This window comes from Ostrea edulis, chromosome 7 (genome assembly GCF_947568905.1).
Source record: "Ostrea edulis chromosome 7, xbOstEdul1.1, whole genome shotgun sequence".
In the NCBI taxonomy this organism is placed as follows: Eukaryota; Metazoa; Mollusca; class Bivalvia; order Ostreida; family Ostreidae; genus Ostrea; species Ostrea edulis.
Genome location: NC_079170.1, coordinates 83,063,638 through 83,079,033, shown reverse-complemented (window position 1 = coordinate 83,079,033; position 15,396 = coordinate 83,063,638). Strand labels below are relative to the sequence as shown.

Below are 15,396 nucleotides of genomic sequence, written 5' to 3'. Positions count from 1 at the left end.
TGCCTCTAGCACAGGTGTCAAAGTGTTCGCTGCACGGGGTATTTCTTGTACTGGGATCGTTAATTTGTTGGCGATGGACACGCATCTTCGCTGTTAGTTGTGTTCCGGTTTGTCCAATATATTCCTCGCCACACCCGTTGCAAATAATGCAGTATAGTAAGTTTTTCGACTTGCATATATATATATATATATATATATATATATATATATATATATATATATATATATATATAAAAGAAATAGAATAAACAGTACACAAAGTTAAAATTTTAACGCAAGCGCTTTTATTTTCACAAAATGAAAGCGCTTGCGTTAAAATTCTAACTTTGTGTACTGTTTATTCTATTTCTTTTAATATTTTATACCGGACACTGTGATTTATTAGAAAGAGAATTTGAATATATATATATTTATTTATATATATGTGTGTGTGTGTAAAATACAGATAATTTCACTTTATTTGGATACCTACTTCCGCCCCTACCCGGGATTGAACTCACGATTTGCCTAGATGGTCGAGCGGTCTAGCGCGCTGGTTACATGCTGCTAGGAGATCTGGTTCCGCAGGTCGTGAGTTCAACCCCGGGTAGGGGCGGAAGTGGGTATCCAAATAAAGTGAAATTTTCTGTGCTTTATATTAAATATTTCTTCACTTAGGGCAGTTATGTTCATTTAAGAGTTCATTGCCATTTCTGTACTTCCCAATGACAATAAGATAAAATAAATATTTAGAAATAACAATGTATCCACAAGATATGATTTCCCCGATGACCACCTTCATATGTCGTTTTCTACTTTTATAAGCTTTTGAAATCACCCCTAGTTAGATAGTGATAAAAGCTTTTGAGATTACCACTAGTGGGATACTCCAGTGTATATGGTATGTACATATAATCTATACACGAGATCCACACTTTAGGTGCCTGTCGTTTGGAAGAAATTTTTGCTAATGGAACAAAAATTTAAATATTCTCAATAAGTTAGGCATTTTTAAGAAACTAAATTATATAACTAAATGTTGTACGCAATGCCCACGGGCCAGATACGGTTTAAAAATAACAATGGTAATTTCATAAATCACGGTCTCTCTGTTTCTACATGAATCAAGTTATAATTCTACATGGTTGAAATATAATTATAGAAATGGATTCCACGAGCAATTAATGATATATTTTCTTTCACTACATGGCTTACTCTTACCTTAGATTTGTCTTCTTGTCGATAAACGTTAACTTTTATTTGTATAGAGTTCACGAGCGCCGTGTTCACTGGGCGTGATATGAGTGTTTACATAGTGTCTGCAGTCGTTCTATATACTCACCTTAGGCATTTCCAAGCCACACTATACCACAGAGCCGGGTCATTTCATCACATACTATTTAGATTATTAGGTCAGCATTAGGAACATCTAAATATTGCTCATAAACGAGGAGGTGAAAACATTGTCAATATGAATCAAGTCAGGGCTATAGAACGATTAATAGATGACCGGCGGTCTTAATGCATGTTATTCAGAAGCGCCTATCAGTTCCTAAGCGTATGGAAACCTGTATCAGTGTAAATTTGGTGAACCTTCTGTTAAAATCATTCTATTTTCCTCGGAAAGCAGTTGCTTTCTGACTTATATGTTAACAATCAAATACCATTTTTTCATTTTATAAGTTCCCGATAGATATTACGGAAACGGAGCGTGAAAATATATAAATGATTTATTAAAATATCTGAAGACATATTTAATATGTGAAACATTTACGTTACATGAGAATGGAAGGTGGATTTAGTATATTAACCTCAGTCTAGTTATAGGCTTGCATCAGAAATCACGGATTAAGGTCTAAACATTTAACTTTTAAAATACATGTACATGTATGTTTACTTATAAAATCACAGAAATATTAAGATCTACGGCAATTAAATTTTGGAACGCAGTTCGCAGTTCACTATTCGCAATTCAATAGCGAACTGCATTCTAGAACGCAGTTCACAATTCAAATTTCTATATGCATAAAACAACACCACACTGGAATTAAAAGGATGGGGTGCCAGTTACCAAACCCAAACACTGTAAAGAAATGCTGATAGTAATCTCTCTAGTTACGGAGATCCGCCCCTTCAAGTTTTATGCATAACGCATTACACTTAGTGAATAAACATCCGGTTCGGAATTATCGAAGACCCCTACCCTGGGGACTGAAATGTTGGTGGTAGGGTATTAGTGGTCCTCTCCCACCACTGTGAAGAAATGGTGATGTTACTCTCCACAGTTATGGAGATCCGCCCCTCCAAGTTTTATGCATAATGCATTACACTTAGTGAATAAACATCGGGTTTGGAATAATCGAAGAACCCTACCCAGGGGTCTGACATTTTTTTGGTAGCATATTAGTGGTCCTCTCCCACCACTGTGAAGAAATGGTGATGTTACTTTATCTAGTTACGGAGATCCGCCCATCCAAGTTTTATGCATAACGCATTATACTTAGTGAATAAACATCTGGTTTGTCATCATCGAAGACCCCTACCCAGGGGACTGACATTTTTTTGGGTAGCATATTATTGGTCCTCTCCAACCACTGTGAAGAAATGGTGATGTTACTCTCTCGAAATACGGAGATCTGCCCCTGCAAGTTTTATGCATAATGCATTTCATTTAGTGAATAAACATCGGGTTTGGAATAATCGAAGACCCCTACCCAGGGGACTGATATTTCTGTGGCAGGATATTAGAGGTCCTCTCCCACCACTGTGATAAAAAGGTGATGCTACTCTCTCTAGTTACGGAGATCCGCCCCTCCAAGTTTTATGCATAACGCATTAAATTTAGTGGATAAAATCGGGTTCGGAATCATCGAAGACCCCTACCCAAGGTATTGAAATATTTGTGGTAGGGTATTAGTGGTCCTCCTCTACCACTGTGAAGAAATGGTGATGTTACTCTCTCTAGTTACGGAGATCCGCCCCTCCAAGTTTTATGTATAACGCATTACACTTAGTGAAAAAACATCGGGTTCGGAATTATCGAAGACCCTACCATAGGGACTGAAATTTTGGTGGTAGGTTATTAGTGGTCCTCTCCCACCACTGTGAAGAAATGGCGATGTTACTCTCTCTAATTACGGAAATCCGCTCCTCCAAGTTTTATGCATAACGCATTACACTTAGTGAATAAACATCGAGTTCGGAATTATCGAAAACCCATATCCTGGGGACTGAAATTTTTGTAGTAAAGTATTAGTGGTCCTCTCCCACCACTGTGAAGAAATGGTGATGTTACTCTCTCTAGTTACGGAGATCCGCCCCTCCAGGTTTTATGCTAACATGTAACGCATTACACTTAGCGAATAAACATCGGGTTCGGGGTCATCGAAGACCCCTACCCCGGGGACTGAAATTTTTATAGTAGGGTGTTAGTGGTCCTCTCCCACCACTTTTGAAGAAATGGTGATATTACTCTCTTTAGTTATGGAGATCCGCTCCTCCGACATTTTTAAATAACGCATTACACATAGTGAATAAACATGGGTTCAGAATCATCGAGGACCCTACCCAGGGGACTGAAATTTTGGTGGTAAGGTATTAGTGGTCCTCTCCCACTACTGTGTCGAAATGGTGATGTTTCTCTCTCTATTTACGGAGATCCGCCCCTCCAAGTTTTATGCATAACGCATTACACTTAGCGAATAAACATCGGGTTCGGAATAATCGAAGACCCCTACCCAGGGGACTGAAATTTTTGTGGTAGGGTATTGGTAGTCCTCTCCCACCACTGTAAAGAAATGGTGATGTTACTCTCTCTAGTTACGGAGATCCGCTATAGACAAAAATAATTTGACAATTCACATTTTTCTTACTTCTATTTATATTCCTGATCTTGTAGACAGATTTAATATGTATACGGTGTAACCGTTGGACCGAGTGAAGCATGTAATGTCCATTGGAGTGTCCCAAGTGGTAATCATAATTCCGTTAAGTATGGTAGGTTATGATTCATTCAAATATATATATTTTTAATGAAATTTTCCTTGCGCTAAAAACCCAGTAACATCTCAATATTAAAGGGGTATAAATTGGGACAACAGTTTTACAGGATCCGCCTATTCATTGAACGCGGGAAATAAAACACAAGGCGACGTAAACTGTGTATTGTGACGTCACATTTAGCTTCAACCTTTTTTCTCTTTTTCAAAGCAAACAATTATAAACAACAATAAAACATTCCGTATGCAATGAAAAACGCCGTTAAAACTAAACAAAATTAACCAATAAATTCAAAATGGTAAAAATGTAACCGTAATTTGATCCAATCGTAACTACTCGGCTATTTCCGTAACCGCAAATCGTATGTGGATCGACGCCATCAGAGTTGGTTGCTACGTATACATAAACGTAACTATGACGTCACAGTCCTACATTACACTATGAAACGTGAACTTTCAAATGCATCTAAGATATTATACACATCTAAGGTATTGTACCACTATCAATTTCCACTTCCATGTTTATGTATTAGAGTGAATAAAACGTTAATGATACCAAAACTAATCTGTGGCGAAAATATAAATAACACATTATAAAGGGATTCAGTTCTGGCCTTTTAACTACTCATCCACAGGCGCGCTTCCGGCGAAGAAATGCATCGATTTGATGCAATTCTTGCGCCGATCCACGTCCGAGTCTTCTTACCGGTTACGGAAAAGGACGAGCGCGTGATCCGATTGTAATTTTATCGTATATTCTTATTTAAAGAAACTCATGAACTCGTTCATCTATTTAGTCGTATTACGGTTTTATATGTAATTATTTGCTAAAACCTGTTACAATGATAATTATACTATTCACTTTGAACAAACTGAGTGTTTAAATTACGAATTGCACGTCAGAGTCTTCTATTATTGGCATTCAAAATAAAACACGAATAACTGTTGAAGCAGGTAATGAAAAAATAAATGGCGGCACCCATATGGATCTAGTCTAGGTCACCTATACGTTTGTCAATGCAGTGTTCTACGAGACAAACGTCTAGGAGCATTCTACGATAAACATTTACACTCCATAACGAGGCTTATCCGAATTCTGATAAAGCAGCTGATTGGTTGATGCATAACGATGACGAACGCAGTCGAACAGATGATAAACAAAGTTTTATCAGATTTAAAAATCGAATTCTCGCTGAAACCTTTACAGAAAGAGTGTTTACTTAAATTAGCAAATAGGTCAGACGTATTGTCAGTATTACCAACAGGCTATGGGAAATCGCTATTGTATACGATTCTACCGCAAATTAATGTTTGAAGAAGATCTGCATAGTAATACTAGTTCTCGTGAAGTCAGCATAATTCTGCAATTCTGGTCATATCTCACTGGTTTCTCTAATGAAGGACCAAGTTTCGAACTTGCAAAAACACAACGTTTGCTTTCTTTAGAACAAGCGACACATAAACTGACATTTGGAACAACAGCTGTGGTCTTTGTTTTCTTCGGTGTCGCCATTTACGTTTTTCGATAGCGCCCCCTCGTGGTGTAATATTTTTAAATAGAACGCTCCAAGGCGTTTGAGTGGGAAGTCAAACGGCTTGCGTGACCTAGGCTAATATGGATCACGAAAATTTCAGTGAACGTATATAGAGATTGTCTCTTTTTCTTTTGCTGATTTTGACTTTTTTCTTTTACATACGTGTTACCTTTAGAGCCTTGCTTCGCGAACGGGCCTTCGGCCCGTCCGAGCTTCGCTCGGTATTAACAATATCATGGTATTGTTGTTATTTGTATTTCTTTCTGATTATTTACCCATTCCCTTTCATTTTGATATATTTTACTTCCCCATTTCTCTTTCTTTACATGTTGAATTTTTCAGCTGATCAAGGTTAGGACTGCCCCCCCCCCCCTTCTAAAACGATGTTACGTGTCTTGCCTACATGTACATATAACTATCGATCTCCCTCTCAATCAAACATAAAACAAGAGGTACTGTGAGCAATGCTCATTAAGAATACCCCCTCTTACCTCGATATCCCAAAGGGTGTTGTTAATAGGTATAAATTACCTTTCCTGAGTGTAAAAATATGGTATGCCTTTGTAGAAGAAAAAGGAAGATATAGTCCGAACACAAATCGATGGTATAAACCTATAATTTTGACATTGAAATCAAAGGTCAAGGTCATAAAGAGGTTATGAATGTACATGACACATAGTCTCATGGTAATACACCCATGTCTTATGGTATGACTATGTCAAAACCCTATAATCACTTTTGACTTTGAGGTTAAAGTTCAAGGTCATGTAGAGGTCATGAAGGTACCCGACACATCGTCTCATGGTGATACACTCATGTGTCAAATATGGTATGCCTATGTCAAAGAACAAAGAAGTTGTGGCCCTGACACGAATCCGTTGTAAAAAACCCTTTAATTTTGACCTTGAAGTCAAGGTCATATAGAGATCATGAAGGTACTCGACACATCGTCTCATGGTGAGCCACCTGTGTGCCAAATATGGTATGCCTAAGTTAAAGAACAAAAACGTTACGGCCCGGACACGAATCTGCACAGACAGACGGACAGACAGAGTGATTCCTATATATCCCCCGGAACTTCGTTCGGGGGGTATAATAAGTTCAAAAGCTATACTATAACTTCATTTGATTTACTATATAATTATTCTGTTTACCACCATAATACATGTTTATGCAAGCGGACTATGTAGGCATCCCCCCCCCCCCCCAATCTTCGCTAGCCAAGAATATTCGTACACAAAGGCACAGTTGACCCAAAACCCATGGCTAGTAAAGATGAAGTTTATTACCGGTGTCGGATGTTGTAACTGGCCAAAAATCAGTACGTTTGTTTCAGAAGACGGACAATATTATGAGTCACTGATTATACGAGAAAACGTCTGCAATTTTATTTCAATCGTTGTCAACTTTATAACATTTCATTTGGGATGAATCTATGTGAAGTTCGTACATTTACCGATATCCTGCGGATTAGTGTTGAAACTGAAAAGATACAACAGGAAAGAAAGATTTAAACAGAACCAATGAAAACTAAGGTGAAATTTACGATCCATACAATGTAGTATGAGTAATTAACATATTTATTTCATAATATATTAAATAGCTAAACGGTTAACACAGAATTTATGCTTGAATGGAATTCAAAGTCATTTCATTTTGATCTAAATGTTAAGCTATACAAGTATTTAGTTTAGAAATGAACTGCCATATAAGCCCTGCCTATTTCGGATTGGAGTGTTGTGGTAATTAATTCTCTGTTAGTTACAAAATGATAAATCAAACACAAGATGTTTAACTTGTTGACTTAATAAGATCATGAATTTTCTCGTTGTTTTATACAAATCACACTCCCTGTATAGATACATACACGGTTTATGTTTACTATTACCTGTTTCTAATATTACTAATTATGTAATAATTATGGTATATTTATTTCGGTATATCTTGATTTATTTGGACGAAGGACGGAGACTCGTGCGATTACTAATTATTACCTTCTATTAGAATCCAAATAAATAAAAAATATTTTAAAAATTTAATTTTATATTTACTTATTATATTTTTTTAAATTTTAATTTACTTATTGAATAAATTAAATAAAAATGATTAAAAATTATTATATAAATAACAAATATAATTTATCATAAATAAAAAAAATATTTTAATTATTTAATTTTAATTTACTTATTATAATTTTTTTTAAATTTTAATTTATTGAGTAAATTAAATAAAAATGATTATTAAAATTATTATATAAATAAAAAAGTATAATTTATTTTATTAATTTTTTACTTTTTATTTAGTTCTAATAAATATAAGTTACTTCTTTATTTGATTATGATTTATGACATACGACCACATGTATGTGTCCGGCCAGCAAAAGACAGTACCGCAGTCATCAGACGTGTTGGTACACGATGGTCCTTATTTATTTATATTTATTTATTTTTAAACCATGGGACAACCCATACGTCCCATACGGAGCATATGTATGTTACTACAACACACTTCAACTTCACTATGTTGGTGCATTTAGGAGGTGTTGGAGGGTGAGGCTGGATCGCATTGAGATGGATAGTATTATGGCAGATAATACAGTCACCAATCGGTTAACGATATATAGTTAACCAATCCTACGAATATCAAACAAACAATGATAAATGTCACGTGTGTTCCTCTTATCTCTATGGTACATGTAATTGTAAGACATTATGCTAATTGTTGATTCACATCACTCTTCCCTCTATCTCTTCCTGTCTTAAGTCCATGCAATGTCTCACTGTTCTCTAAATGTATTTGATTGTGTCTTCATCCAACATCTTACTGTGATAGTTCTTTAGGTGTACTTGATTTCCAGGGGGATCTTTGCAGACTCAATGGCTGCATCCATTGCCTCACTCTGAGCAACCTTCAGCCAATTCTTCCAATCCCCAGCTTCTCCTGTAATCACACAAATGGTGTTAAAGGACTTCAATAAAGGACTTCATTATACAATGCACCGTAAACCGACTTTTATTCGCTTACAACAATTTTTAAGAGGTTTGTGGGAACTTTTTCTTCGCGAAAATCTATCGCAGTGAATCTATTCTTTAACATAGCTTGTATTTATTTGAAATAATCTCGCGAACAAGTTCATCACTACTAAATGGCTAAATAAAGTCGTTGCGAATAAGGGTTGTTTTCGAGTAGATAAAATCCGTTGATAACCATTTTTATTGTATCGTAGTAAGATATTTATTTTATCAGAATACAGGGTACATTGTTCAAGATTTGCATGAATGTTCAATCTTATATATGAAAAGGTGAAGATAAACTTTTATGGTATCGAACATTTCTGGATTCGTCCATATCTAAATGTGGTTGTGTAACAGTAGCGCTGTCAATTTATAATGCTATAAAGGATACAAAATCACATCAAAGACGAGATGGAATCAGGTACCTAGGAGGATTGAGCATCAAATCAACCGGTTCGTTAACGAAGGCACATACTATATTGCACTACGAAGGTACATAATATATTGCACTACGAAGGCACATACTATATTGCACTACGGTATCTACTTCATCAGAAAACCATGAATATTTTATCAACATTTACAGAATGATTTAATTTAGGTCTGTATATTTGTTTTTACACTCCTCCATAATCAGTAATAAATATGAGACTAGCAGTTATACAGAATTGGATTACCCTAAAAAAATCCAACCTCTTGGAATTGGATTTCAAGGATTATTTGCACGCAAGGAGTTGGCTACGGTAGAAATCTTGATAGACAAAGTCGTTTAAAATTTCTAATTGACTTTAACTAAAACTTCGGAAAGGTATATGTTAATGATTGTTATCTGATTGATATCATTTTTTTGAAAGATTCAAACACATTTGAAGATGAAATTTACCAAAACCAGTCTATACATTAATCAAATTAATGTTTACTACGCGAATTACAATCAGCTGAATTAGCATACAGTACGTGTAAACATAAAAATAATACAGAAAGAATTCTGAAAATGTAAAAAGCAACAGTTTGTTAAATGTTTTCTGACAGAAAAGGAAGGAAGGATTATTTTGATTCAAAGAGATCTTCAGAAATCACTTTACCTTTTCTGTACATTACATGTTTGTCTTTTACATCAGTCAACATGCTCAAAGACGCGGGAACGTTGCTGTTCTTATAAGCCGACATTGCCTTAAACTCACACTTATTCGCAATTTCACTGATCAGTTCGTCACTTGTGTCTAGTTCCAGAAAGTCGGCAATCTTTTTTACGTGTGTTTTAAGGTCCTGAAATGAGAGACAGTCAATTCCAAAGAATACACACATTTATGAACTATCAAAGTTTTCATAATTTCTAGGTAAATATCATCACACAAGTTAAAAACAAGGAAGTTCATTTATTGTGTAGGACAGCATAGCGTACTGCTTTTAAGTAAATCTACAGAAAGCCTCGTGTGTGCCTACACTAAAATGTCGTGCTGATTGTGGTTGCATGGATGGTGATTTGTTACCTTTTTCATGTCTTCGTAGCAGAGATTTAAAAGAGGGTACGATGGATTTTTTTCCTCAAAATTGGTCCATTCCTTGACATATTCTGTCCAGGAACCCCCAGTAACTGAAATTTAAACATGAATCATCAGTGGTATTGTCTCGTGTGAGGTATGTAGATTATCTGTGATGTTTTCATGTTTTGTTAATATATGTTTTGGACGTGCATACTTATTACAGACAGTATAATTTGAAGCAGAGAGGATAAACGTCGATCAATCCCATAAATGCCATATATGATACAAAATTAAGAGTAGGACAAACATGAGCCTTTGGCCGTACTAGAGGTGGGATCATGTGTCTAGGAGGAGTAAGCATCCCCCGTTGACCGGTCACACTCACGTTATAAGAATAACGTATTGTGCAGTAAACTATTTCATCATTACACTATCAAAGTACAAATTCGAAAGCGATTTCGATACGAAAAACAGAATTTTAGAATACATTATCATGATCGTTGTATGTTGTTGTATGTTGTTGTATGTGTGACCGGTCCACAGGGGATGCTTACTCATCCTTGGCACCTGATCCCATTTCTGTTGTGTCAAGGAGTCCGTTTTTGCCCAACTATCTACTTTGTATTGCTTATGGGATTTATGAGATTGATCACTGTTCGTTATCCTCACCTTTCTTGTAAGTTTAGATTGGAAACCAAACGAAAATATATAATACACTTTCAACCATGAAACTATATTTAAGAAATAAATTACTTTCAGCATTGGAAATACATTACGGCTCGACCTGTGACGCTTCATGAAAAGTATACTGACGTTAAGCATTACAGTTCTTTTTCAGAATAAAATCTATTTGTTTTATTTGCACTCTACTTTCATTTCGCTCAGACATTTCAAGCCGTTAAAATTGAAGTAATATATTAATCAAGAACCAAGCGCACATTATTCACAACTGCATTGGAATGATGAGGAAATGGTTATCATTACAACTGGTAAAAGTATTGAAGGATAGAAATTGGAAATGTAAATATTTTTTCTTACGTTGTCCAGTGATGAACATATCGAAGAAGACGTCAAATTCCATGTCTTTCATCAATTCTCCAATTTTTGTCTTCTTGACGAAATTAAACATAGACACACAGACGTCTTTTGGATTTCTGTAGATGTTAACGATTTTACATTTCTTGTCCATGAAGTCTTTCGGCATGTGTCGAGGTACAAAATGGGACACATAAACACCATCGGGAACCTGCTTGAGTTTTTCTACGGGAAATAGTTCTATGAGAGGTGGCACAATGTCGTGATACTCTGAAGAGTTATTTCGTAACATGTCCACCACTTCATAGCACCAATGCGTCCCTACAGAGATCAAATAGATCATATTGAGATATCATCATGATTAAATATCATTCTCATACCTTTTTATTAACTACTTTATACAAGGGGTATCCGTGGCCGAGTGGTTAGAGCATCGCGCTCAAAAGCACACGACCTCTGACCTCTAGTCGGCGCGGGTTCGAATCCCACTCGCGCCGGTAAGTGAGAAAGTTTCCCAGTTTACTTTCGGAAGGTCGGTGGTCTCTTCCCAGGTATCTGGGTTCTCTCTACCACCAATAAGAACTGGGTGTCACCATATAACTGAAACAATTGTTGATTATATGATATAACGTAGATTACAATATTGGATATCTAACCCTGACGGTGACTGTGGCGGGAAAACAGCAAAACAAACACAAACTGTATACAATAAGTATATCGATTTTCTCTCTCTCTCTCTCTCTCTCTCTCTCTCTCTCTCTCTCTCCTGGGGAAGCAGACAGGTGGACTCTTTTTGTTTTTTTCTTCTGAAATTCAACATATTTTCATAACTGATTGTGTATTCCTGGTGTACATGTATAATATAAAAATTGATGGAATCTAAATATCACAAAATCAGGGAAATTAAGCCACCAGGAAAGGGTATGTGTTAATGTTTTATGGAAACAATTTTGGTGTTTTTTGTTTCAAATAATATTTCAAACTTCAAACTTGGATTAACTAAAACCTCAAAACAAAACTACCAATGTGCTAGAAATACAGCATAGCAAGTTACAAACCAGATTGAACGCGTTCAAGGAGGGGAACGGTAAAGTGACTCAATACTAAGTGCGTTGTCTTCCAAAATAATTACATGCACTAACATGGAACTTTTAAAAGTCAAATCAATAAACTGCCGAGGATTAAATACTGATGAAAAAAGACAAAAGATCTATACATGGATAAATGACTCTGAAGACGATATAATTTTCTTACAGGAAACTCATTACATTAAAGAAAACGAATTTAAGTACAATGCTAGGTGGCATGGGAAATCTTTTCATTGCTTTTCAGATTCTGTATTCAGAACTTTAAGTATTAATAAACCCTCCTGGAGTCTCATTTACAAAAACAAAATCGTAGATATGTATGAAAAAAAGGTAGCAGAATTTAATTTTAAACTTCTCAATAATCTTCTATGTAACAAATCTTTTTTCATGAAAATAAAGAAAACCGAATCAAACATGTGTGAATTTTGTAAAGAAAATGTTGAAGACAATGAACACTTGATTTATTTTTGTGAAAATGTAAAGCATATATGGGAAATAACGTCAAAGGTTGTCAAATTTGACATCAAATGGAAACACATTCTTATTGGATTTTATCTTGAAAACAACCACAGAATTGTCATTTTGAATAACGTAATTTCTACTATAGCAACTGTTATTTACAAATACAAGATGTACTGTAGAATCAAAGAAATTGAAGAAAGTACCGAAAATATATACATGCATGTTAAAGCTTCTTTAAAGATGTACTCTCATGTATACAAAAAGCTACAAATAGATTTCAATGATATGTTTGAAAAAATTTGTAATATATTGTGATGTGATTATATGTACACTGTATATCAATGTTTTCTTGTTATCAAGACATGTGCCCGAATGTCTTGAACATTGTAAGGGCATGTTGAAGTATGAATAAACTTCGCTAATTCTTAAAAAAAAAAGAAAAAAAAAAGAAATTACAAACCAGATTTGGGATATGAAACAACACAGACATCGCTGTTTTTGAATGGCATATCCTTTAACTGTTTCAGTTGTTCCACTATGCTCCCCATGAAGCTAACAGGAAATAGACACCCGTCATATTCCACAACCTGCATGACCACCTTGCCGCTGGGATCTTTGATATCTTTTCTACTCATCTTAAAAAAGGAAAGATACAGTCAGTTATATACTAAAATATCTTATTGCATGCTTAAATCTAAGGAGAGCTAGCGAACTGCTAATTAATATATATATATATATATATATATATATATATATATATATATAGAATGCAGTCGCATGAGGTTTAAAGCACAGACAACCTGTACTTCGCAATGACAATAAAATAAATATTTAGAAATAACAAAATAACAATGTATCCACAAGATATGATTTCCCCGATGACCACCTTCATATGTCGTTCTGGATAGTCAGTATCTACTTTTATAAGCTTTTGAAATGATCCTTAGTTAGATAGTGATGAAAGCTTTTGAGATGGTCATTAGTGGGATACGTCAGTGTATAGATAAGATAAGATAAGATAAGTTTATTCCAATTTTGGGCCCAGATGGCATAACAGTAAGACATTTTATAAAGAAGGAAATTCAAAAAAGAAAGAAAGTTTACAACATTAACTACAGGTTACATAGACTGCAAACTCCATGTGGATGCAGCATGTTGGGGAAACAAGTACATACATATATGATATGTAGATATATTCTATACACGAGATCCATACCTGTCGTTGGAAGAAATGTTTGCTAATGGAACAAAAATTAAATATTCTCAATACGTTAGGCATGGTTAAGAAACTAAACTATATAACTAAACGTTGTACGCAATGCCCACGGGCCAGATACGGTTTAAAAATAAGAATGGTCATTACATAAATGACGGTCTCCCTGATTCTACATGAATCAATTTATAATTCTACATGGTTGAAATATAATTAAAGAAATGTGTTCCACGAGGAATCATTATTTTCTTTCACTACAATGCTTGTTCTTACCTTAGATTTGTCTTCTTGTCGATAAACGTTAATTTTTATTTGTATAGAGTTCACGAGCGGGGTGTTTACTTGTCGTGATATGAGTGTTTATATAGAGTCTGCAGTCGTTCTATATATTCACCTTAGGCATTTCCAAGCCACGTCGCTGTTAACAAATTATACCACAGAGCCGGGTCATTTCATCACATATTATTTAGATTATTAGGTCAGCATTAGGAACATCTAAATCTTGCTCATAAACGAGGAGGTGAAAACATTGTCAATATGAATCAAGTCAGGGCTATAGAACGATTAATAGATGACCAGCGGTCTTAATGCATATTATTCAGTTCTGAGCTTCTAAGCGCCTGCCAGTTCCTAAGCGTATGGGTACCTGTACCAGTGTAAATTTGGTGTACCTTCTGTCTAAATCATTCTATTTTCCTCGGAAAGCAGTTGATTTCTGACTTATATGTTAACAATCAAATACCATTTTTTCATTTTACAAATTCCCGAGAGATATTACGGAAACGGAGCATGAAAAAATATAAATGATTTATTAAAATATCTGAAGACATATTTAATATGTGAAACATTTACGTTACATGAGAATGGAAGGTGGATTTAGTATATTAATCTCAGTCTAGTTATAGACTTGCATCAGAAATCACGGATTAAGGTCTAAACATTTAACTTTTAAAATACACGTACATGTATGTTTACTTATAAAATCACAGAGATATTAAGATCTACTTATTCACGTTTAATGCGTGACATTCACACAAGAAATTTAACTTTTTGTACGTTCTGATTACATCAGATTTGCTAGAGATGTTTTGTCCATTTCGTCATTGTTAATGAAACTATTCCCTGAGTGATGCGAATCAGGTTGTTTACATGGAAATGAAAAGAACTCTTCAAAATCTGCACCATTAATTGATTAAACAAAGTTGAAAGTTTGTATAAGATTTTACAAGATTCTTGAAATTTCGGCATTGACAGAGGTGTTAGCGAGTAGCGACAGCTATGGGCAGAGAATAGAAATAACACATATGATTGTAATGCCTCCCCTCGTGGCAAAACGTCTTTAATGCTAATATATCTACACACAATACAGTGTATGTGTTTACTTACAACAGGGAGTGTGGTATGTATAAAAACTACGTCAATTCATTATATTTTCCAGTCAACAAGTTAAACATATTCTGTTTGATCTATTATGTTTTAACTAAACCCCAGCGTTCCGATCCTAAATAGGTGGGGACTTCTTGCAGTTTTTTTCCTGCTAAACTTGATACGTATATCTTATCTTATTAATCACATTAAATAATGT

At 35.1% G+C, this 15,396-nt stretch overlaps 2 protein-coding genes across 4 annotated transcripts in view; both read right to left on the bottom strand.

The window, feature by feature from the left end:
• Window positions 1–1,536, bottom strand: part of LOC125657065 (sulfotransferase 1B1-like) — an 8,204-nt gene extending 6,668 nt beyond the window's left edge. The window contains exon 1 of one of the 2 annotated variants that reach the window (XM_048887699.2): window positions 1,322–1,536. In XM_048887699.2, the coding sequence (XP_048743656.1) occupies window positions 1,322–1,330 (9 nt within the window). In that variant the 5' untranslated portion in view covers window positions 1,331–1,536. Of the gene's footprint in view, window positions 1–1,200 lie in introns of both variants that reach the window. The other variant, XM_056145548.1, reaches the window with a different exon arrangement.
• A 2,280-nt stretch (window positions 1,537–3,816) lies between these two features.
• LOC125657067 (sulfotransferase 1B1-like) lies at window positions 3,817–14,159 on the bottom strand. 2 transcript variants are annotated; one of them, XM_056145547.1, is made up of 7 exons: window positions 14,085–14,153; window positions 13,059–13,233; window positions 11,052–11,369; window positions 10,020–10,123; window positions 9,612–9,795; window positions 8,337–8,452; window positions 3,817–6,994 (listed from the first exon to the last, which is right to left on the bottom strand). In XM_056145547.1, exons 2-6 carry the CDS (start codon window positions 13,231–13,233, stop codon window positions 8,349–8,351), a joined length of 885 nt encoding a protein of 294 aa, XP_056001522.1. In that variant the 5' UTR covers window positions 14,085–14,153; the 3' UTR covers window positions 3,817–6,994; window positions 8,337–8,348. The 2 variants fall into 2 exon arrangements, with proteins under 2 accessions (XP_056001522.1, XP_056001521.1); XM_056145546.1 differs by lacking the exon at window positions 3,817–6,994 and having other exon boundaries at window positions 8,172–8,452; window positions 14,085–14,159.
• Between the last annotated feature and the right edge of the window lie 1,237 nt (window positions 14,160–15,396).